At 43.1% G+C, this 23714-nt stretch overlaps 1 protein-coding gene across 9 annotated transcripts in view; it reads right to left on the reverse strand.

Annotated features, from left to right (window-relative positions):
• The window catches only part of PPFIA3 (PTPRF interacting protein alpha 3), a 127228-nt gene that overhangs the window by 91896 nt on the left and 11618 nt on the right, over positions 1–23714 (reverse strand). For 6 of the 9 annotated variants that reach the window (XM_069742282.1, XM_069742284.1, XM_069742278.1 and 3 more), the window contains exon 2: positions 14849–15395. In XM_069742282.1, coding sequence (XP_069598383.1) covers positions 14849–15082 — 234 coding nt within the window. In that variant the 5' untranslated portion in view covers positions 15083–15395. The remainder of the gene's footprint in view (positions 1–14848; positions 15396–23714) is intronic. The other 3 variants (XM_069742281.1, XM_069742283.1, XM_069742277.1) reach the window with 1 other exon arrangement.

Consider the following 23714-nt stretch of genomic DNA (forward strand, 5'->3'; position numbering starts at 1 on the left):
GGAGCCAAATTTTTGAAACCTGACCAGTGTCACTTTATGTGGTAATAACTCTGGAACGATTCAACAAAGCCCGGTGATTTTGAGATTATTTTTTTCGTGACACATTATACTTTATGATAATGGTAAATTTAGGTTGATATGTTTTGTGTTTATTTATAAAAAAAAAATATCAGAAATTTGAAAAAAAAAAATGTTAAAAAATTTGCAATTTTCAAACTTTGAATGATTATCCCTTTAATGTCGATAGTCATACCACAGCAAAACATTAATAAATAACATTTCCCACACGTCTGCTTTACATCAGCACCATTTGCAAAATGTTATGTTATTAGCATTTTAGGAGGTTTAAAAATGTAGCAACAATTTAAATTTTTTTCAAGGACATTTACAAAATGTATTTTTTAGGGACCTACCCATGTTTGAAGTGACTTTAGGGGTCTCATATATTGGGAAACCCCCACGAGTGATACCATTTTAAAAACAGCACCCCCTGACATATTGAAAACTGCAGTCAGGTAGTTTGTTAACCCTTCAAGTGCTTTACAGGAACTAATGCAAAGTGGCATGAGAAAAATGAAAACGTGTGTTTTTACCACCTAAATGTCACTAACTTATGAACAGATTACTACAGCCGGCAGACTCTAAAGCCGCTACTTGGTCGTGAATTGCCATGGCAAACATCAGGACCACACAATCATGATCTGAGACCACCAATTGGGATAAAGAGGAAGCCCCCACACTCTGTTAACCATATATAATGATGTAGTCACTACTGAGAGCAGCATCTAAGGGGTAAATAGATTTGGATGGGCCAAACACTGATCATGGCTGATGCAGAAAGTTGTCAGCTCTAGTGTACAGCCGACAGCTGCTGGATTGTCACCAGTATGGGGATATAAGTCTCTTATATCTCAGGTCAGTTAAAAGGCGTATTGGCGGTCACTAAGGGGTTGAGTTCCTTTAATTTTGGATTGGAAAAACAATTATGTTCATATGTATGTATGTATGTATGTATGTATGTATGTATGTATGTATGTATGTATGTATGTATATAATATATATATATATATATATATATATATATATATATATATATATATATATATATACACACACACACACAAAATGGGCAACATAAGTATTTGACACTCTGCCGTACTCTGTACCAAATATTAAGTTCTGATTTTCTATTATGTCAAATACTTATTTCATGCAATAAAATGCTAATTACGGTAAATATGTAAAAATCATACAATGTGATTTTGTTTTTTTGTTTTGTTTGTTTTTACATTCCGTCTCTCACAGGTGAAGTGTACCTACAGTAAAAATTACAGACCTCTCCTTTCTGTGTAGGTGGGAGAACTTGTAAAAGTTTGAATAGGAGGCAGATGTGTAGAATCTTTCGGCAGACACTACAAGTAGACGACCAGTTCCGCAAGTAAGTACTTCTGGCCGGTGGCCGCCACCACAGACACTGATAACAACTGATCAGACAATGATGACCTATCCTAAGGATAGGCCTTCAATGTGAAAGTAGTGGACAGCCCCTTTAAGGATTACACATTTCCTTTGTATTTTAGGCAAGAAAAATAATAAAATATATTCATATTTTACACTTAAAAATTACAAAAAGGAAAATGGGCCAATGTCCACCCTTAGACATTTGCGTGCTCAGATAACTTTGACCAAGGTTTCAGACCCTAATTAACCTGCAGTCATGGGTTATTCTAAGCAGTTGCCTAGCCCTCTGAAAAGGAAAATGGTGGAGGCCCACAAAGCAGAAGAAGGCTATTAGAAGATAGCAAAGCGTTTTCAAGCTGCCCTTTCCTCAATTTGAAAGGTAATTAAGAAATAGCAGTTACGAGGAACAGAGGAGGTCAAGATAAGATCTGGAAGATCAAACAAAATTTAAGTGAGAGCTGCTTGTAAAGGTACCGTCACACTAGACGATATCGCTAGCGATCCGTGACGTTGCAGCGTCCTCGCTAGCGATATCGTCCAGTGTGACAGGCAGCAACGATCAGGCCCCTGCTGTGCTGTCGCTGGTCGGGGAAGAAAGTCCAGAACTTTATTTGGTCGCTGGACTCCCCGCAGACATCGCTGAATCGGCGTGTGTGACACCGATTCAGCGATGTCTTCACTGGTAACCAGGGTAAACATCGGGTAACTAAGCGCAGGGCCGCGCTTAGTAACCCGATGTTTACCCTGGTTACCAGCGTAAAAAAGCAAACAGTACATACTTACATTCAGCTGTCTGTCCCTTGCCGTCTGGTTCCTGCACTGACTGCTGGCCGTAAAGTGAAAGCAGAGCACAGCCACAGCGGTGAGTCACCGCTGTGTGACTCACCGCTGTGCTGTGCTTTCACTTTCACTTTACGGCCAGCAGTCAGTGCAGGAACCAGACGGCAAGGGACAGACAGCTGAATGTAAGTATGTACTGTTTGTTTTTTTACGCTGGTAACCAGGGTAAACATCGGGTTACTAAGCGCGGCCCTGCGCTTAGTTACCCGATGTTTACCCTGGTTACCGGGGACCTCGGGATCGTTGGTCGCTGGAGAGCTGTCTGTGTGACAGCTCTCCAGCGACCAAACAGCGACGCTGCAGCGATCCGGATCGTTGTCGGTATCGCTGCAGCGTCGCTAAGTGTGACGGTACCTTAAGATTGCTAGAGAGGCAAATCAGAACCCCAGCTCGGCTGCAAAAGACCTTCAGAAATATTTATCAAACTCTGGATTTGTGATACATTGTTCTACTGTTCACCTGCACAAATATGGCTTTCATGGAAGAGTCATCAGAAGAAATCCTCTCCTGCATTCTCACCATAAAATTCAGCCTCAGAAGTATGCAAAAGAATGTCTAAACAAGCCTGATGCATTTTGAAAACAAGTCCTGTGGACCGATGAGGTTAAAATAGAACTTTTTGGCCACAATGATCAAAAGGTATGTGTGGAGAAAAAAAGGGCACAGAATTATATTTATTTATTTTTTTCTAATATATGTACAGTGGCATGTAAAAGTTGGTGTTATGTTTGCATCAAGAATTTGCTGACATTTCATTGAACCCATTCATCCCTCTATGAAATATTCCCTGGGGCCATTGGCTGCAACACAACACCAAAGCATGATTGATCCACCCCCATGCTTAGTGGTAGGCGAGATGTTCTTTTCCTAAAATTCTATGTCCTTTTTTCTCCACACATACCTTTGATCATTGTAGCCATAGAGTTCCATTTTAACCTCATCGGTATATAATTTTTTTTTTCTTTTAATGAAATAACCACATTTCAAGTATTTTTTTGTTTGTTTCTGCTTGAAACTAACATTTTAACAATTTGTGCTTCATACTATTATGGTACAGAATTACAGTATGTAGAAAAATAATCTTAGAGCTGAATTTATAATTCCTCCTAAATTTCACATTGTGAAGCTACAATTTACATTTCGGTCAGCCCCATAGAATTGAATGGAAGCGGCAGGGGGAATGAGTTATTAGCGCTCATTTCAGACTGTAGAAACTGGCGGACCTCAGGACACGTGTACTTTAAGCATGTGGCTCCCATGGCACACCATGAGGTTGAATAAAGAACATTTTGATTAAAGAAACCTTTGCTGCACCAGAGGATGTTTCTCACCAAGCCTGGATGCTTCATAGGCTGAACCCCTGCTGGTAACGAGGATCATTAGGACATCGGTGGTAATGAGTCACAGCTCTGCTGCCCGACATACCAGTGATCATTTACTGGGGCTATAATATTGCAGAACGCCCTATAGATTCATCATTAATGGCTTACTTTACAGATCTAGTAAAATTTTCATCTTACCTGGAATGTGTCATCATCAGTACATGACCCTATATTTTGTATTAAGACATCTAATGAGCGTGTACAAAGGTCATTGTGAAGGGAGGAGGAGCAGGCGAGATGTGACATCACTTATTCTAATCTGTCATTGTAATCCTGTCTGTGATGATAATGAGCCTGCTGAAACGGATAGGAAGTATGAGTCTAAAAACACCCCAGTGGCCAGTGTGAAAATTGCAAGGCTGGATCCTACACATCGATTCGCACCAACTCTACTCTCTAGCTGTTCAGACCAACGCTGCTATCTTTTCCAATTAATTTCTTATATATTAAAGGGACTGCAAAGGGCTGCCGATCGGTTGGGGTTCCAAGTCCTGAGGACCCCACTGTTCAATCAAAGCCATGCACTGAAGTGCGCAACTCCTGCTTAAGTGGTGTAAGGGTTCATGGGCCCGTACACTACTCGAATAGAGAAGTGTCTGAGAGCAGCTCATGCAAAAGTTAGGGGTTTTGAGCGATTGTAGACGTCTGAGAACCCAGATCCTTACAAAATCAGCAGCAATTTGCAGTCTCTATAATATTTGGAAATGATAGTTACTCTTTAGAGGATAATTGTCATTTAATTTATTTTTCATTACTCAATAGTGCGCATAAAAATAAGCAACTCTGTAATATATCTTATCAGAGAAATCTGTTTATTTCACCTCCTGGACTGATCTTTCACCCTCATATCATGAGTGAAATATGTATTCACTGAAGACAGAGTTTCCCATTAATTAGATAACGTATAACAGTTGGTGCTTTTAAAATTCTATGGAGGAGGGAGGCGTCAGAAGCCGACACCGACATTCTGCTGCAAGTTCTCCTGAAATGACAGTTACACTAAATTTTTATTTATTTTTATATAAAATTTAACTATAACTGTCATTTCAGGAGAACTTGCAGCAGAATGTCTGTGTCTGCCTCTGGCGCTTCCCTCCTCCATAGAAGGTTAAGGAGAACTTGCAGCAGAATGGCTGTCTGCCTCTAGCGCCTCCCTCCTCCATAGAAGGTTAAGGAGAACTTGCCGCAGGATGTCTGTCTGCCTCTAGAGCCTCCCTCCTCCATAGAAAGTTCAGGAGAACTTGCCGCAGAATGTCTGTGTCTGCCTCTAGCGCCCCCCTCCTCCATAGAAAGTTCAGGAGAACTTGCAGCAGAATGTCTGTGTCTGCCTCTAGCTCCTCCCTCCTCCATAGAAAGTTCAGGAGAACTTGCAGCAGAATGTCTGTGCCTGCCACTAGCGCCTCCCTCCTCCATAGAAGGTTAAGGAGAACTTGCAGCAGAATGTCTGTGCCTGCCACTAGCGCCTCCCTCCTCCATAGAAGGTTAAGGAGAACTTGCAGCAGAATGTCTGTGTCTGCCTCTAGCGCCTCCCTCCTCCATAGAAGGTTATGGAGAACTTGCAGCAGAATCTCTGTGCCTGCCTCTAGCGCCTCCCTCCTCCATAGAAAGTTCAGGAGAACTTGCAGCAGAATGTCTGTGTCTGCCTCTAGCGCCTCCCTCCTCCATAGAAAGTTCAGGAGAACTTGCAGCAGAATGTCTGTGCCTGCCTCTAGCGCCGCCCTCCTCCATAGAAGGTTAAGGAGAACTTGCAGCAGAATCTCTGTGTCTGCCTCTAGCGTCTGCCTCTAGCGCCTCCCTCCTCCATAGAAGGTTAAGGAGAACTTGCAGCAGAATGGCTGTGTCTGCCTCTAGCGCCTCCCTCCTCCATAGAAAGTTCAGGAGAACTTGCAGCAGAATATCTGTGTCTGCCTTTAGTTTCTCCTTCCTACATAGGAACTGACAGTTGGTGCTTTTAAAATTCTATGTAGGAAGGAGGATTTAGAGGCAGACAAGTATTTTGCTGCAAGTTCTCCTGAAATGACAGTTACAGTTAAAATCTATGCAAAAAAAGTTAGTGTAGGAGAAACTAAAGGCAGACACAGATATTCTGCTGCAAGTTCTCCTGAAATGATAGTTATAGTTTAAATCTGTGTAAAAAAAAATACAAAGTTGGTGCGGAGAACTTGCAGCAGGATATCTGTGTCTGCCTGTAGATCCTCCTTCCTACATAGAATTTTAAAAGCACCAAATGTCAGTTACTATGTATGAAGGATTGGCTAGAGGCAGACACAGATATTCTGCTGCAAGTTCTCCTGAACTTTGTATGGAGGAGGGAGGTGCTAGAGGCAGAAACAGACATTCTGCTGCAAGTTCTCCTGAACTTTGTATGGAGGTGCTAGAGGCAGAAACAGACATTCTGCTGCAAGTTCTCCTTAACGTTCTATGGAGGAGGGAGGCGCTAGAGGCAGACACAGACATTCTGCTGCAAGTTCTCCTGAACCTTCTATGGAGGAGGGAGACGCTAGAGGCAGACACAGACATTCTGCTGCAAGTTCTCCTGAACTTTCTATGGAGGAGGGAGGCGCTAGAGGCAGACACAGATATTCTGCTGCAAGTTCTCCTGAAATTACAGTTACAGGTTAAATCTGTACAAGAAAATAAATAAAAAGTTAAAGCGTAGCTGTCATTTCAGGAGAACTGAAGGATGTCTGTGCCTCTACCTCCTCCCTCATCACTCCATAGAATAGTATATGCACCACAACTGTCATCTCCTATCTCTATAGTGAGAGTCTAGCTTCACTGAATGCATATTTTACTCCTGAATTAGCAGATTTCTCGGATAAGATATATTAGAAAGTTGTTTATTTTCATTTGTATTGTTGATATATGAAATAAGAATTAAGACGACGGTTACTCTTAAAAGGTGGGCCTACCTCACTTTTTAGGTTAAAAAAAAAAAAGCCATAATATTCTAATCTGTCATTGTAATCCTGTCTGTGATGATAATGAGCCTGCTGAAACGGATAGGAAGTATGAGTCTAAAAACACCCCAGTGGCCAGTGTGAAAATTGCAAGGCTGGATCCTACACATCGATTCGCACCAACTCTACTCTCTAGCTGTTCAGACCAACGCTGCTATCTTTTCCAATTAATTTCTTATATATTAAAGGGACTGCAAAGGGCTGCCGATCGGTTGGGGGTCCAAGTCCTGAGGACCCCACTGTTCAATCAAAGCCATGCACTGAAGTGCGCAACTCCTGCTTAAGTGGTGTAAGGGTTCATGGGCCCGTACACTACTCGAATAGAGAAGTGTCTGAGAGCAGCTCATGCAAAAGTTAGGGGTTTTGAGCGATTGTAGACGTCTGAGAACCCAGATCCTTACAAAATCAGCAGCAATTTGCAGTCTCTATAATATTTGGAAATGATAGTTACTCTTTAGAGGATAATTGTCATTTAATTTATTTTTCATTACTCAATAGTGCGCATAAAAATAAGCAACTCTGTAATATATCTTATCAGAGAAATCTGTTTATTTCACCTCCTGGACTGATCTTTCACCCTCATATCATGAGTGAAATATGTATTCACTGAAGACAGAGTTTCCCATTAATTAGATAACGTATAACAGTTGGTGCTTTTAAAATTCTATGGAGGAGGGAGGCGTCAGAAGCCGACACCGACATTCTGCTGCAAGTTCTCCTGAAATGACAGTTACACTAAATTTTTATTTATTTTTATATAAAATTTAACTATAACTGTCATTTCAGGAGAACTTGCAGCAGAATGTCTGTGTCTGCCTCTGGCGCTTCCCTCCTCCATAGAAGGTTAAGGAGAACTTGCAGCAGAATGGCTGTCTGCCTCTAGCGCCTCCCTCCTCCATAGAAGGTTAAGGAGAACTTGCCGCAGAATGTCTGTGTCTGCCTCTAGCGCCTCCCTCCTCCATAGAAAGTTCAGGAGAACTTGCCGCAGAATGTCTGTGTCTGCCTCTAGCGCCCCCCTCCTCCATAGAAAGTTCAGGAGAACTTGCAGCAGAATGTCTGTGTCTGCCTCTAGCTCCTCCCTCCTCCATAGAAAGTTCAGGAGAACTTGCAGCAGAATGTCTGTGCCTGCCACTAGCGCCTCCCTCCTCCATAGAAGGTTAAGGAGAACTTGCAGCAGAATGTCTGTGCCTGCCTCTAGCGCCTCCCTCCTCCATAGAAGGTTAAGGAGAACTTGCAGCAGAATGGCTGTGTCTGCCTCTAGCGCCTCCCTCCTCCATAGAAGGTTATGGAGAACTTGCAGCAGAATCTCTGTGTCTGCCTCTAGCGCCTCCCTCCTCCATAGAAAGTTCAGGAGAACTTGCAGCAGAATGTCTGTGCCTGCCTCTAGCGCCTCCCTCCTCCATAGAAGGTTAAGGAGAACTTGTAGCAGAATCTCTGTGTCTGCCTCTAGCGCCTCCCTCCTCCATAGAAGGTTAAGGAGAACTTGCAGCAGAATCTCTGTGTCTGCCTCTAGCGCCTCCCTCCTCCATAGAAGGTTAAGGAGAACTTGCAGCAGAATGTCTGTGTCTGCCTCTAGCGCCTCCCTCCTCCATAGAAAGTTCAGGAGAACTTGCAGCAGAATGTCTGTGTCTGCCACTAGCGCCTCCCTCCTCCATAGAAGGTTAAGGAGAACTTGCAGCAGAATGTCTGTGCCTGCCTCTAGCGCCTCCCTCCTCCATAGAAAGTTCAGGAGAACTTGCAGCAGAATGTCTGTGCCTGCCTCTAGCGCCGCCCTCCTCCATAGAAGGTTAAGGAGAACTTGCAGCAGAATCTCTGTGTCTGCCTCTAGCGTCTGCCTCTAGCGCCTCCCTCCTCCATAGAAGGTTAAGGAGAACTTGCAGCAGAATGGCTGTGTCTGCCTCTAGCGCCTCCCTCCTCCATAGAAGGTTAAGGAGAACTTGCAGCAGAATGGCTGTGTCTGCCTCTAGCGCCTCCCTCCTCCATAGAAAGTTCAGGAGAACTTGCAGCAGAATATCTGTGTCTGCCTTTAGTTTCTCCTTCCTACATAGGAACTGACAGTTGGTGCTTTTAAAATTCTATGTAGGAAGGAGGATTTAGAGGCAGACACAAGTATTTTGCTGCAAGTTCTCCTGAAATGACAGTTACAGTTAAAATCTATGCAAAAAAAGTTAGTGTAGGAGAAACTAAAGGCAGACACAGATATTCTGCTGCAAGTTCTCCTGAAATGATAGTTATAGTTTAAATCTGTGTAAAAAAAAAATACAAAGTTGGTGCGGAGAACTTGCAGCAGGATATCTGTGTCTGCCTGTAGATCCTCCTTCCTACATAGAATTTTAAAAGCACCAAGTGTCAGTTACTATGTATGAAGGATTGGCTAGAGGCAGACACAGATATTCTGCTGCAAGTTCTCCTGAACTTTGTATGGAGGAGGGAGGTGCTAGAGGCAGAAACAGACATTCTGCTGCAAGTTCTCCTGAACTTTGTATGGAGGAGGGAGGTGCTAGAGGCAGAAACAGACATTCTGCTGCAAGTTCTCCTTAACGTTCTATGGAGGAGGGAGGCGCTAGAGGCAGACACAGACATTCTGTGGCAAGTTCTCCTGAACTTTCTATGGAGGAGGGAGGCGCTAGAGGCAGACACAGACATTCTGTGGCAAGTTCTCCTGAACTTTCTATGGAGGAGGGAGGCGCTAGAGGCAGACACAGACATTCTGCTGCAAGTTCTCCTGAACCTTCTATGGAGGAGGGAGGCGCTAGAGGCAGACACAGACATTCTGTGGCAAGTTCTCCTGAACCTTCTATGGAGGAGGGAGGCGCTAGAGGCAGACACAGACATTCTGCTGCAAGTTCTCCTGAACTTTCTATGGAGGAGGGAGGCGCTAGAGGCAGACACAGACATTCTGTGGCAAGTTCTCCTGAACTTTCTATGGAGGAGGGAGGCGCTAGAGGCAGACACAGACATTCTGCTGCAAGTTCTCCTGAACCTTCTATGGAGGAGGGAGACGCTAGAGGCAGACACAGACATTCTGCTGCAAGTTCTCCTGAACTTTCTATGGAGGAGGAAGGAGTTGCTAGAGGCAGACACAGATATTCTGCTGCAAGTTCTCCTGAAATTACAGTTACAGGTTAAATCTGTGCAAGAAAATAAATAAAAAGTTAAAGCGTAGCTGTCATTTCAGGAGAACTGAAGGATGTCTGTGCCTCTACCTCCTCCCTCATCACTCCATAGAATAGTATATGCACCACAACTGTCATCTCCTATCTCTATAGTGAGAGTCTGGCTTCACTGAATGCATATTTTACTCCTGAATTAGCAGATTTCTCGGATAAGATATATTAGAAAGTTGTTTATTTTCATTTGTATTGTTGATATATGAAATAAGAATTAAGACGACGGTTACTCTTAAAAGGTGGGTCTACCTCACTTTTTAGGTTAAAAAAAAAAAAAGCCATAATGTACATCACAAAAGTTCATAGATGTGTAGGCCTGGGTTGGGAGGGAGATAACCCAATACAAGAATAAAAGTGGCAGGTTGTTATCTAAACTGCCCGCGTATTTTTGCACACAGGGAATGACGCAGGGACGGACGGCCATGAAATAAATTAAAATACTGTACTAAGGAACTGCTATAAAAGCTGTAAAAAAATAAATAAATAAAAAAAATTAAAAAAAACCCTCGGCTTTCTTCAGGCTCAGTGCTTCATTCACCATTTAAATAACTGGATCCAGGATAAGGCAATTCAATCTCCCTGGCCGGCACGCCAAACTAAGCAGAGTCATTACCATTCCGAGCACACAAGACTGCTAACCTAATCTTCCCACGTACTCCATATTCAGGTCTAGGGAGGACACAATGGAGACTGTGCCTACAGCACTATTTTTAGTCCGCCGTGTACCCGGCCTCCAGTCCGGGATATCAGACTGATCCGACTGGTGGAAACACGTTCGTTACATTGATTATTACTGTAATATGGATAGAAAAACGTGACAATCAGGTCTCTCTGCAGGCTGCTGATACTAAATATTGCCACTTAAAGCCACAGCATAAGCCGTCACTGGTCTCAAGGAACGGTAGAAAAATATTACACAGCTGAAATCATTTATACCCGAATGCAATAAGGAGATGAACATTATGGTCAGGGTTCACTGAAGGCCCAAACATATTAAATGGGTCTGGCCAGATCAAGATCTCCAGATGAGAAAACCCAGGCTAAAAAAAAATGTAAAATTATATATAGTAATCATAAAAAAGGAACAATATAGTGTCCTAAATAATGCTGCTATACTAAAGGTACCGTCACACTAGACGATATCGCTAGCGATCCGTGACGTTGCAGCGTCCTCGCTAGCGATATTGTCCAGTGTGACAGGCAGCAGCGATCAGGCCCCTGCTGTGATGTCGCTGGTCGGGGAAGAAAGTCCAGAACTTTATTTGGTCGCTGGACTCCCCGCAGACATCGCTGAATCGGCGTGTGTGACACCGATTCAGCGATGTCTTCACTGGTAACCAGGGTAAACATCGGGTAACTAAGCGCAGGGCCGCGCTTAGTAACCCGATGTTTACCCTGGTTACCATCCTAAAAGTAAAAAAAACAAACACTACATACTTACCTACCGCTGTCTGTCCTCCAGCGCTGTGCTCTGCTCTCCTCCTGTACTGACTGTGAGCGTCGGTCAGCCGGAAAGCAGAGCGGTGACGTCACCGCTCTGCTTTCCGGCCGCTGTGCTCACAGTCAGTACAGGAGGAGTGCAGAGCACAGCGCTGGAGGACAGACGGCTGTAGGTAAGTATGTACTGTTTGTTTTTTTTTACTTTTAGGATGGTAACCAGGGTAAACATCAGGTTACTAAGCGCGGCCCTGCGCTTAGTTACCCGATGTTTACCCTGGTTACCGGCATCGTTGGTCGCTGGAGAGCTGTCTGTGTGACAGCTCTCCAGCGACCAAACAGCGACGCTGCAGCGATCCGGATCGTTGTCGGTATCGCTGCAGCGTCGCTAAGTGTGACGGTACCTTTAGGCTTGAATAATAGTGCCATGTGGAGCACGTCAGAGATTTTCAAGCCAAAGTCAGAGGCAAGTTATTAGCTCCTGCTGTGTATCACCTAGAAGAAAGAAGAAGGCTCCCCAGGGGATTTTACTTCTACCATTCTCCCTATAACTCTTTCCTGGTGTTTGTACACCCCAACTCTAGTCCGAGATAGAGAGGAAGAAAAACTATGTTGTCAATCACACCCATTTCCCATTCATTTCTAACTTGTTTTTCCCATCACTACCACTTTGGTATCAACTTATATCGTGATCCATCATCTCTAATGTTGGAAACACGATTTTAGGGGTCTTTAAACCTTCATCTGGAAGAAAAATATCCTCTTTCTTCCCTTTCATCCAAATTCCATCATTCACCCTAAAAAAAAAATCTGCTAAAATCCCATCTTGGTCAAGTCAGAATGTCTACCAGGTCACTGAGGGATCAGATTACAGCTGCCTAATAAATTCTATGGAGAGAAGATGGGGAGCAGAGGTTGAGGCTAAATAATTATTAGTATTAATTATTAATATTCATTTACAATTCACAGCTATACAGCTAAGTATTGCTGTATAATGTCCTTAATGTGGCTGCTGCTTCTGAACATAAACGCAAAGTCCCATGGATTCCAGTACCACCTCTACACTGATGACACTCAGATCTACCTTTCTGGCCCAGACGTCACCTCTCTGCTGTCCAGAATCCCGGAGTGTCTATCAGCCATATCCTCCTCCTTCTCCTTTTGCTTCCTCAAACTCAATGTGGACAAATCTGAACTCATCATCTTTCCTCCATCTCATAGATCTTCCTTACCTGACCTATCTATCGCACTCAATGACATCACGCTTTCCCCCGTACCGGAAGTCCCCTGCCTCGGAGTAACCGTCGACTCTGCCCTGTCCTTCAAACCGCACATCCAAGCTCTTTCCACCTCCTGTCGCCTTCAGCTCAAAAATATCTCCAGAATCCGTCCTTTCCTCAACCGTCAATCTACTAACATGCTTGTGTATGCCCTCATCATCTCCCGCCTTGACTACTGCAACATCCTTTTCTGCGGCCTCCCTGCTAACACCCTTGCACCTCTCCAGTCCATCCTTAACTCTGCTGCCCAACTAATTCATCTCTCTCCTCACTACTCTTCCGCTTCCCCCCCTCTGCAAATCTCTTCACTGGCTCCCATTCCCTCTGCGTATCCAGTTCAAATTACTAATACCGGTACTTACCTACAAAGCCATCCATAACCTGTCTCCTCCATATATCTCTGAAGTAACCTCCCAATATCTTCCCTCACGTAATCTCCAGTCCTCCCAAGACCTCCTTCTCTCCTCCACACTTATTCGCTCCTCATCCAACCGCCTCCAAGACTTCTCCCGAATATCCCCCATCCTCTGGAATTCTTTGCCCCAACACGTCCGACTATCAACCACATTCGGATCCTTCAGACGGAACCTGAAAACCCACCTCTTCAGGAAAGCCTACAGCCTGCACTTACCCCGCTGCCACCTCATCACTATCGAAGCTACCGCCTCACCAACACCGGAGCTCCTACAACCCCCAACCTACTGTCTCCTTCCCCATAATCCTGTAGAATGTAAGCCCACAAGGGCAGGGTCCTCGCCCCTCTGTATCAGTCTGTCATTGTTAGTTTGTTTACTGTAAGTGATATCTGTAACTTATATGTAACCCATTCTCATGTACAGCACCATGGAATTAATGGTGCTATACAAATAAATAATAATAACAGAGACAAGAGAGTAGGAATCCCTCATGTGTCCATGTACTTTCTATGGGAGGCATAATAGCAGCTAGTCTCCACCAACTAGATCACAGACAACAGAAAATTAGACAAAGATCCTGCAGAGTGTTCCTCTCTACATACAACCCTGAATGTAGCAGCCAGACTTATCCTGTCCAGCAGCTACACTGATGCTTCCACCCTGTGCCAGTCATTGCACTGGTTGCCCATTGAATCTAGGATACAATTTAAGCATTTCATTCTGCCCTTCAAAGGTTTCTATGGTGTTGCACCACCGTACAGAGTATTCCTTTCTTTCTTTCTATCAATTATCTACAAAAATGACATCTCCCAAATTTTTTAGAGGATTCCAAACACTTTTCTCAAGCTGTCCCCGTTTTCTGGATTGCACTACCCCAGACAATGTGGTTAATTCCCAAGAGCCACATTTTAATGATTATCTAAAAACACATCTTTTCAAGCACTTAGTATGAAGAATGGCTGAAACGTGTTACGAAGCATACATTTCCAAATTCGGTGTCGCCCGATTGTAAGCTCTTAAGATCCTCCCAACGCCTCTTCTATGAATTGTTGAATGGTGTGTTACTATGTAATAGGAGTTGGAATTTAATAATCTATCAGAAGTCTGAGAAGCCAGAACTTGCTCAGATTTTCTTTTAAAGTTTACCAAAATCAGTCCTTGCCGTACGTCTAGCATCCCAGAAGATCAGGATGAACAGTGCCGTAGGTCCTTCTTTACAAAAAGCTCATCAAAAGTGGAAAACAATAAAAGGTATGTGATCGTCATCAATGGAAAGAAGAAGGCAAGGATATAGGACTGACGCTACAGTGTCACATTTCTAGGAAAAAACATCCTACATCCGAAATCACTGATGAGGATCAATACATAAACTGCTCGCTCATCGGCCAGGCATTCTGCCACTCGCTATCTTCTCTCTATCCATCACTTTACATAGCACACTTGTCACATAAATATGTAATGAGAGTAAAATACCTCTGTTCTCGAGAATCCATGCTTAATCTCTCTCCAATACATCTTATATACACATATTACAGAACGCCCCGAACCCCATCTCATTCAACTCAAAAATAAAGCCTCACGGTATTCTCTTGCTTTCTTAGCCGATTTATAGCTATGTTGAACTTTGATGTGGTCATAAATCAGCTTAGAAGAAAGTTCAGGAGAAGAGAGACAAGTGTTACAAATCTGATGAGCTCATTCTGCAGCCAGTTACGGTAAGTACGGTGATACATAGAGGCTGTAGAAAGCAAATAATTTTTTTTTAAAAAAGAGCAGTTTATTTTTTTTAAATTATTTTTCTTAATCAAGTACAAATGTCTCATCAGGTGAGAAAAAAAAATCTAATACAAAATTATTTTAGGACTCAAAGAAGGACAGGATCCAAGATATTTGAGTTCTCACCTGTGGAAGGGCAATATTCAGCTGCCGTTGAAGAGATTCCTTCTCGTGACCCAGTTCCCGAAGCCGTAGCTGGGCGGTGGCCAGGCTCTCCTGAGTCTCCCGCAGAGTCTCCAGCAACCTCTCCCTCTCGTTTAACATGTTGACCATAAGCTGCTCAAAGTTTGCATCGTCGGAGCTGTAGGTCGAACCCCGACGGTTGTCCTCGTTGATGGTGGGCATCACTTCGCACATCATCTTGGCAGCTTTAGGTTACTCAATATATAGACCAGAAAAAAAAAAGAAGGCACCAGGAGAGGGCTATAAATCCAGGCAGGAAGAGGGGTACAGACGCGGCACAGGAATGGATCCACTTGTCTACATCTCAAAATTGGGTATCCATGTGTATGAAGAATACGCGTAGCGTCCCGGCTTGAAGCATCTTTAATCACAAAAAAAAAAAAAAGAAGAGGATTTCCTATTAAGTCACTACTTGGAGATATATGGACCAAGTCAAAAAGTCAGGACTGTCTTCATATTAGTCACCAATCGTTAAGGATGGACACACCACCTAGAATAAAAAGACACATATCTTAGAAACACAAAGCTCAAGAAGGCTGCCGACTCCCAATAAAGAGCGTCATTTACAAACATGGGTAAAGGTGTATGCAAATTAGCACTCTTCCAGAAGGAACAAAGCTATCATGATTGGCTGAAATGAGCTAGCATTCTTCTTCCTGGAAGAGAGCTAATTTGCATACTTAAAAAAAAGTACAAAAGTGAAACGTAGAATAAAAATATATTAGAAGAGAAAAAAATAATATTTACAATAAAATTATGTTTTATGGAATAAAAAAATAAAAATTGTGCCACCATTTTCTGAGATCCGAAAATGTATTTATTTTTTTTCTTTTAATCGATGGAGCTTGTTTTTTACGTGCCGAACTTACACTTTCACTGATCACATTATTGGATACATACAAAATATTGATCACTCTATATTGGATTTTTTTTTTGGGGGGGGGGAGGGGACTGCAATGCGTGAAAGAATGAAAATCTGGAGTTTTTGTTTTGTTTTGTTTTTTTGCAGCGTTCAGCATATGTTTTAAATACGGTACTTTCAGATTTTGATAGGCTGGACTTTTATGGAAGCGGTGATGCCAAAAGTTTCTATTATTATTTTTTTATTGCCAAACCGAGAACAGGAGAAGGGGAGGGGGATGATTTAAACATATACAGTCATGGCCAAAAGTATTAACACCCCTTCAATTCTGTCAGAAAATACTCAGTTTCTTCCTGAAAATAATGGCAATCACAAATTGTTTGGTATTATTATCTTCATTTAATTTGTCTTAAACGAAAAAACACAAAAAGAATTGTCCTAAAGCCAAATTGGATATAATTCCACACCAAACATAAAAAAGGGGGTGGACAAAAGTATTGGCACTGTTCGAAAAATCATGTGATGCTTCTCTAATTTGTGTAATTGACAGCACCTGTAACTTACCTGTGGCACCTAACAGGTGTTGGCAATAACTAATCACACTTGCAGCGAGTTGGCATGGATTAAAGTTGACTCAACCTCTGTCCTGTGTCCTTGTGTGTACCACATTGAGCATGGAGAAAAGAAAGAAGACCAAAGAACGGTCTGAGGACTTGAGAAACCAAATTGTGAGGAAGCATGAGCAATCTCAAGTTTACAAGTCCATCTCCAAAGACCTGAATGTTCCTGTCTATCGTGCGCAGTGTCATCAAGAAGTGTAAAGCCCATGGCACTGTGGCTAACCTCCCTAGATGTGGACGGAAAAGAAAAATTGACAAGAGATTTCAACGCAAGATTGTGCGGATGTTGGATAAAGAACCTCGACTAACATCCAAACAAGTTCAAGCTGCCCTGCAGTCCGAGGGTACAACAGTGTCAACCCGTACTATCTGTCTGAATGAAAAGGGACTTTATGGTAGGAAACCAAAGAAGACCCCACTTCTTATCCCGAGACATAAAAAAGCCAGGCTGGAGTTTGCCAAAACATACCTGAAAAAGCCTAAAACGTTTTGGAAGAATGTTCTCTGGTCAGATGAGACAAAAGTAGAGCTTTTTGGGCAAAGGCATCAACATAGAGTTTACAGGAGAAAAAAGAGGCATTCAAAGAAAAGAACACGGTCCCTACAGTCAAACATGGCGGAGGTTCCCTGATGGTTTGGGGTTGCTTTGCTGCCTCTGGCACTGGACTGCTTGACCGTGTGCATGGCATTATGAAGTCTGAAGACTACCAACAAATTTTGCAGCATAATGTAGGGCCCAGTGTGAGAAAGCTGGGTCTCCCTCAGAGGTCATGGGTCTTCCAGCAGGACAATGACCCAAAACACACTTCAAAAAGCACTAGAAAATGGTTTGAGAGAAAGCACTGGAGACTTCTAAGGTGGCCAGCAATGAGTCCAGACCTGAATCCCATAGATCACCTGTGGAGAGATCTAAAAATGGCAGTTTGGAGCAGGCACCCTTCAAATATCAGGGACCTGGAGCAGTTTGCCAAAGAAGAATGGTCTAAAATTCCAGCAGAGCATTGTAAGAAACTCATTGATGGTTCCCGGAAGCGGTTGGTCGCAGTTATTTTGGCTAAAGGTTGTGCAACCAAGTATTAGGCTGAGGGTGCCAATACTTTTGTTTGGCTCTTCTGTGTTTTTTTCATTTAAGACAAATTAAATGAAGATAATAATACCAAAGAATATGTGTTTGCAATAATTTTCAGGAAGAAACTGAGTATTATCTGACAGAATTGCAGGGGTGTCAATACTTTTGGCCATGACTGTATTATATACACATACGGTATATGTACATGTACCGCAGGGGTGTGCAAAGGGGGATAATCGAGTTGCACTTTGCAGCTCCATTCCATTAGTTTACATCCAGCCGCCCCCGAAGTAGCTGATCCGTGGTGTTGCCGGGTGTCCGACCCCCTCCGATCTCATATCCCATAGATAGGTCATCAATATTTTGTGCCCAGACAACTAATTATTGAAACTAAACGTAAAAAAAAAAAAATTACGGTACAAATTTGCAAATAGTTGGAAGGTGCACACTGTAGAATTTTCGCGGCCAAGTTTTTCTTGTCTGGAAAGACGGTGACTTTTGAGGCTCTTCTCATTTTGCTGCTCGTATTTCATCACCGGAGCGATAGTGAAGCCTGGGAATTGCTGCAATTAGAACCCCACCCTGATCCGCGCGGCAGGCAGACAGGAGGGCTCCACCTTGCCTCACCCCTAGTTTCTCTCTGCGTAACACGTGACGATGCGAGACTTCACAACACTCCCTTGGTGTTTTATAGTAAAAACAAAAAACAATCTGAATTTTGTTTTGGCAGTAAAAGCAGAAAAACAGGATGAGCGTAGCACATTGGGTACCATCCTAATTATCTACCAAGTATTATAACGTCTGATAATATAAACTTTTGCCCCATGTATCGTAAAATGACATAACACAGAAATATCTATGTAAAATACAACATCGCTATCCAATGATGACATCACGATATTGAATTATTTACAGGTCTCGCTATCCTGATTGCTGGGGGTTGGAAAAGCCAGACGTACTTATACGAGTCGTGGAGTCAATAGAAATGTACCAACTCTAGCATTTTTTTTTAACTATTAGTAAAGTGGATGTCCGGCCTTGGGGTCCAAGTCTGCCGTCACTCTATGTGACTGCAGACTTGTGAATCCCTACAGTGCGCAGTGTGTGCGCTGTCAGGATTCTGCAGTGCGATTTAGTACATGCGTTTACGTGCCAACTAGACGTGCACAGCCTCGATCAACACATGTCTAGTCGGAATGTGACCGGAAGTGTGCAAATTGCATACTTGGGCTAACATGCCCATCCACTCCCGATGTCGGAACTGGAAATTCCTAACAACACATATGAGGATTCACAAGTCTGCAGTCACACAGAGTGACTGCAGAATTGACATCCAAGCATAGAAAACCCGTTCGTAATGCCGGCGTCTCTGCAGACTAAATCCCCCTCCCCGCAGCAGGACGTCGATACACTCACCACCACGGTCGCCCAGATGCGTCTTCAGTTCCGGGTCTCGCCGCGCCGCCTGTTCCCCAGGGTTTGTGCACGCCACGCAGGGCTCCTAGCAGAGCACTTAGCACGTGCACACCTGATATGTCCCCAGCCAATAGATGGGAGGCACTTAGTATTTAAGGCACCTTCACCTGTTGGAAGGTACCTGAGCAAAATATTGTCTTAAGTGTTTCTCAACCTACAATTCCACTGTCAAGTTCCTATCACTGCACCCATCCTGTGTTCCAGTACCTGCATAGTCTGAACGAGTCTCTACTCCAGTTTCCTATCCTGTCAATACCAGTATCAGTCTGTCTAAACTAGCATCGGAAGCCGGACTGCAAGTTTTCTCCTGGGTTCCTGGCAGTAGTGCCTGGCAGCCAACTGTGGCTCAAGTCTAACTCCACCATCTTCGGCTCTAGTGAAGAACCAGGCGGTCGCTTAGTCACACCCCTCCAGGCTCTCCCCGGTCCGTGACATAGTGGGTCCACACCCACCAGGGTGACACCCTTTAATATTGGTTAAAGGGTACCAGTCATTAGATTAATGCTGCCCGAATAACAGGGTGCATGAAGCACAGCAAGGTATGTTGCACTCTAGAACACTGCAACGTTTCAGAGAAAGCATAGCTTGAAAACTCGGCCATGGAGTAATAGGGAGAAACCTGTCAATAAACTGGAGCGCAGTGCGGTGAAGCTGGTTGGGAACTATGGGAAGAGACTTGGCCAGTCTGATGACATCCCCGGACGACTTCTCCACATCCAGCTCCAGTTGATTGACAGGTCTCTCCCTATGACTAGTAGTCATCAGACTAGTCTCATCTTTCCCTAAAGTCCATGGCTGGTTGTTCAATCAATGTTTTCTCTGAACCACAGCAACATTTCAGACAAAACCATACCTGTCGGCTATCGTGCAGACGGGCTCTGACTCATGCTGCCCTTGGTTTGGGTTCCCTTTATTCTATTAACTTTCATAGTAAGTTAGAAATGTTAAATAATAGAGATGAGCAATTTGATTCGTGCGGAGTTCTGCTCTGCGCCAGTCCGGCATAGTGTCTGGTCCTCAATGGATGCCGAACGTCACTTCTGCACCCATCATCATTTACTTTATAGGTGGACATACAGCATAATTGACTAAACCCGCACAGGGGCCCAAGAGGTAAGGGGGTCACTATCACCTCCAAAGCATTCTAATGAGTTATTGGACTACAGAGGGCCCATATATTGTTCTTCAGTCCGTGTCGCCCAGTGGTTTATTCCTCTAGATCCCAAGGTGTCATGATGTTGCCGGTCATAGTAAGTGCCAGTGGTGCCAAGTGAAGCGCAAGTGGTTCAGAAGTGAAGACTGGCTGGATGCTGGACCAGGATAGTACGAATCGAATTGATCATCTCTAGTTAATAATATGAAGTCGGAAAACGCTGACCCAACCCCAGATGTGGGCAAACTGCTTTGAATATGTCTATCAGACCACAGTCCATGTTCCAGAGACGTGTGAAACCGGCACTATTCTGAGGGTGAAAAAAAATAGTGGGGGTCAGATCCTTGGCGAACTGACTCCAGAGCCCAGGATGAGAAAATCCCTTTAAATTTGTAAAAGTGGAGGAGGATTTCTGACTAGCCTAGCTGTGAAGAGAAAGTGTAGTCAAGTTGGAGCCACCCACCACTGGTCTATTCCAGGGTAGTACTGACACTATTACAACTTGATCTCCATTAATAAATAAGATACTAGTATCTACAAATCATTTTAATGATTCCTCCACTCCAAAATGTCTCCCTTCCGTGGAACTCACTGCCTTCTACCTGTTGCCAAATGTCTATAGCAGCAGAGACACCAAGGCGCATTACTGGAAGTAAGGGCAGAACTTTGCCTCAGATCCTTCTTCCCTATCAATCTGCATATAGGCGGGCTTTCAGATTAGGGCAGGCAAGGCATTGGACAATAGGAGGGACAAGGAAAGGGACGTTCCAGCACCTACAGTGCTGGCAGAATGCTGATGTAGAGAACAAACCCCTTTCGAAATGACAAAGAATAAAGCATGATAATTGATGCAGTTCTTGGACATATTAGACAGAGGTGTGAACAATAGCTTGTTTGGAGGATGAGGATCATGTTTTCTCGACAGGTTAGGAGTGAAAATAGAGGCGAGGTGCTTTAATTCATGGCCAATTCCAATCTATTTTTTTAAGGAATCAGCCGTTTCCTGCCTGGTGTCACAACAAGTGCATGGATAATAATAGGAATGGCTTTTGTCCCTTTTACTCATTCAGCTATATGCCTCATAAATATATCATCGCTACGCTATGCTGCAATAACACAACATAAAAAGGTGATGAGTATTATACGCGGTGTGCTGGGAGTGGCAATAAATCCGCCGAGAACAAACCAATATTTAAGGGAGGCTTTACATTGTTTATATGGCATCATGGACTCCGACAGATCTTCCTCGGCAGCTGTAGGAAGGGCTCATACTATCCGGAGTGGACCTTATAAATTGCTTACTGATCATCCTGTGCCTGCGGGTTCCTGTAAAATTATTTTAGATAGGACATTTCTAGTTTTGTTTTTATAGGGGAAATGTTCTTTAGTCTCATACTGGGCAAGCCACGGGTGAGAACGAACGATTTCCTTTTTCACGGATCTAGCGATAGTTTTGGGATGTCCTGTCTGTTTAATCGGCAGAATAAACAGGAAAAAAAAAGATGAAAAAATAAACAGAAATTAGGCAAGTAGCTACACAAAATCTCTGTTGCGTGCCCGAAACACGTTGTCATAAGCAATTTTAACTGCTGGAGATCGGACTTGGGGCACCAAGGTTCCTTTGAGTTCTTCATGATACAAGAGTCAAGCTCTGGGGGGGGGGTTTCAGGAAAGATTATTTTGAAAGGAATGGGTGACTTGGATCAAGTCCAAAAGTTCTAAAAAATAAATAAATAAAAACAACCTAAAGTTCTGCCTATCCAAAAGCACAACCGAGCATCTTACCGACTATCTGAAAACATGTCCAAACATCTCACCTTGGTGGGAGGCCACTCTGGTTTATTCTTGCTCTTACTTTTACATTTAAAAAGTTTTTAAAAATGTGCCCAATTTTCTTTTAGCCGACCAGGGGCAAAAACTTTCATTTACTGAAATTTTTGTTTAATGTGGAAAAACGAGAGAAATGGAGTGGTTACTCGGGGTGCAAGTCATGTTCCACGTCTCATCCGCTAGTTGGTCATCGACTGTGCATCTCAGTCTATAATTTAGGTGGATTATTTTAGAATTTCTAAATGTATATTCTACCCCCGAGAGGATAACCGAATCTGATAAACACGTCGTGCTAAAACTATTCTTAGAAGTTGGCAAGATATTGAAAAAAGTGCCCCAATAACAAAACATACTTAGACATAATAACAACTCAAACATTGCCAACTTTGCCGAGACTTTCCTAATTTTTGGGCACCAAAAGGTATCACACACTCTCAATTCTAAATATTTTTCTAATTTGTGGGCAAATTTAAGGGACATCCCAGGCCCAAAAAGTAAGTGGGATTTGCTATAATGCCACCCAAGAATGGAAGGCCTTCTTGGAGTGAAATTACAGCTGGACTCAAGTGACTCTACTCAACCAATAACAAAGAACCAACCACTGCTCCATCTATCGAGAGATGGTCAATCAGTAACCATAGGTACGTGACTTCTTCTGAGCGGCCTGGTAAAAAAAAAACAAAAAAACAAGAAGAGCCAATGGACAAAGGATGCGTTAAAGCCCATGGAAAATTTGGGGACAATATTTTTGACCAATGAAGACATCTCAAGGAATTGGTGCACACAACCAGGTCTTCGTGTACCTTTGTAGACCTGGTTTGCTTCTTCTAAGACAAAAGCCTTCATTCTGGGAACTACGTACCAAAATGCGTGGGGATTGATACAAATTAAAAAAATCAAAGTGTCAGGAGATGATTTCGGACCCAAGATGTCATCCATACCAACAAAAGTAGGTTTAATATAGAGGGCACATTTACAATGGGGCACATCGAGAAGGGCTGAAGCCCATGTTGGTTACTTATATTTGGAAAACTTTTTTTTTTAACACTGATCTGAATTCCGATGAGCAAAGTTTTCATGAACGAAAAATTGGAAGACAAGGTCTCCTATTCTACTGATGTGAACCAGCCCTTTTTTCTATTTTTTGCATATATGCCCCTAAAAATGTAATAATATGACATAATAATGACATTCGGGTGTTCATTTTATTAGATTCTCAGGTCTTTGGCTCTATTAATTAAAACTAGCCCCTAATGACTTAAAGAAATGAAAAATATAAAAAGATAAATAAAAATCATTCGATTATGATCGGTGATAACAAAATGGAACAGATCGGCTTTTTTTTTTTTTTACAGCCATTTATTTACAAGGGAATGGCGCAGCCTCCTCCAATATAATTAACTCCTCACCAAATGCAGCCGTTCTAATTACTGTAATTGTTAATTAGAGATGCTCAAAAGTTCTTTTCTTACCACACATAGAGGGAATCAGGGCAGCATTTCATACGCCCTCGGAAAGTGCTGCCAGCTCTCAGCCCTGTCTTGCCTTCCTCCGCATCTGCGCGTTACATTTCCACCTGCTTTAAAAAGCAGAAATGGCGTCATTTAGGAACGGCATCTATCAAACGTGAAGCCGTAACCCGTGGAGTAAGGAGGGTCAGAACCACTCTTCCGTACGGATCGTCGGGCGAGATGATGGTGTGAAGAAAAAAGAAAAATCCAAAATTCTGAGAATGACACATCAATGTGTCACAGATAGACATCTTGGCCTAGATTGGAGGAACGCGCCTGTTTCTGAGG

This window comes from Ranitomeya imitator, chromosome 10, assembly GCF_032444005.1.
Source record: "Ranitomeya imitator isolate aRanImi1 chromosome 10, aRanImi1.pri, whole genome shotgun sequence".
In the NCBI taxonomy this organism is placed as follows: Eukaryota; Metazoa; Chordata; class Amphibia; order Anura; family Dendrobatidae; genus Ranitomeya; species Ranitomeya imitator.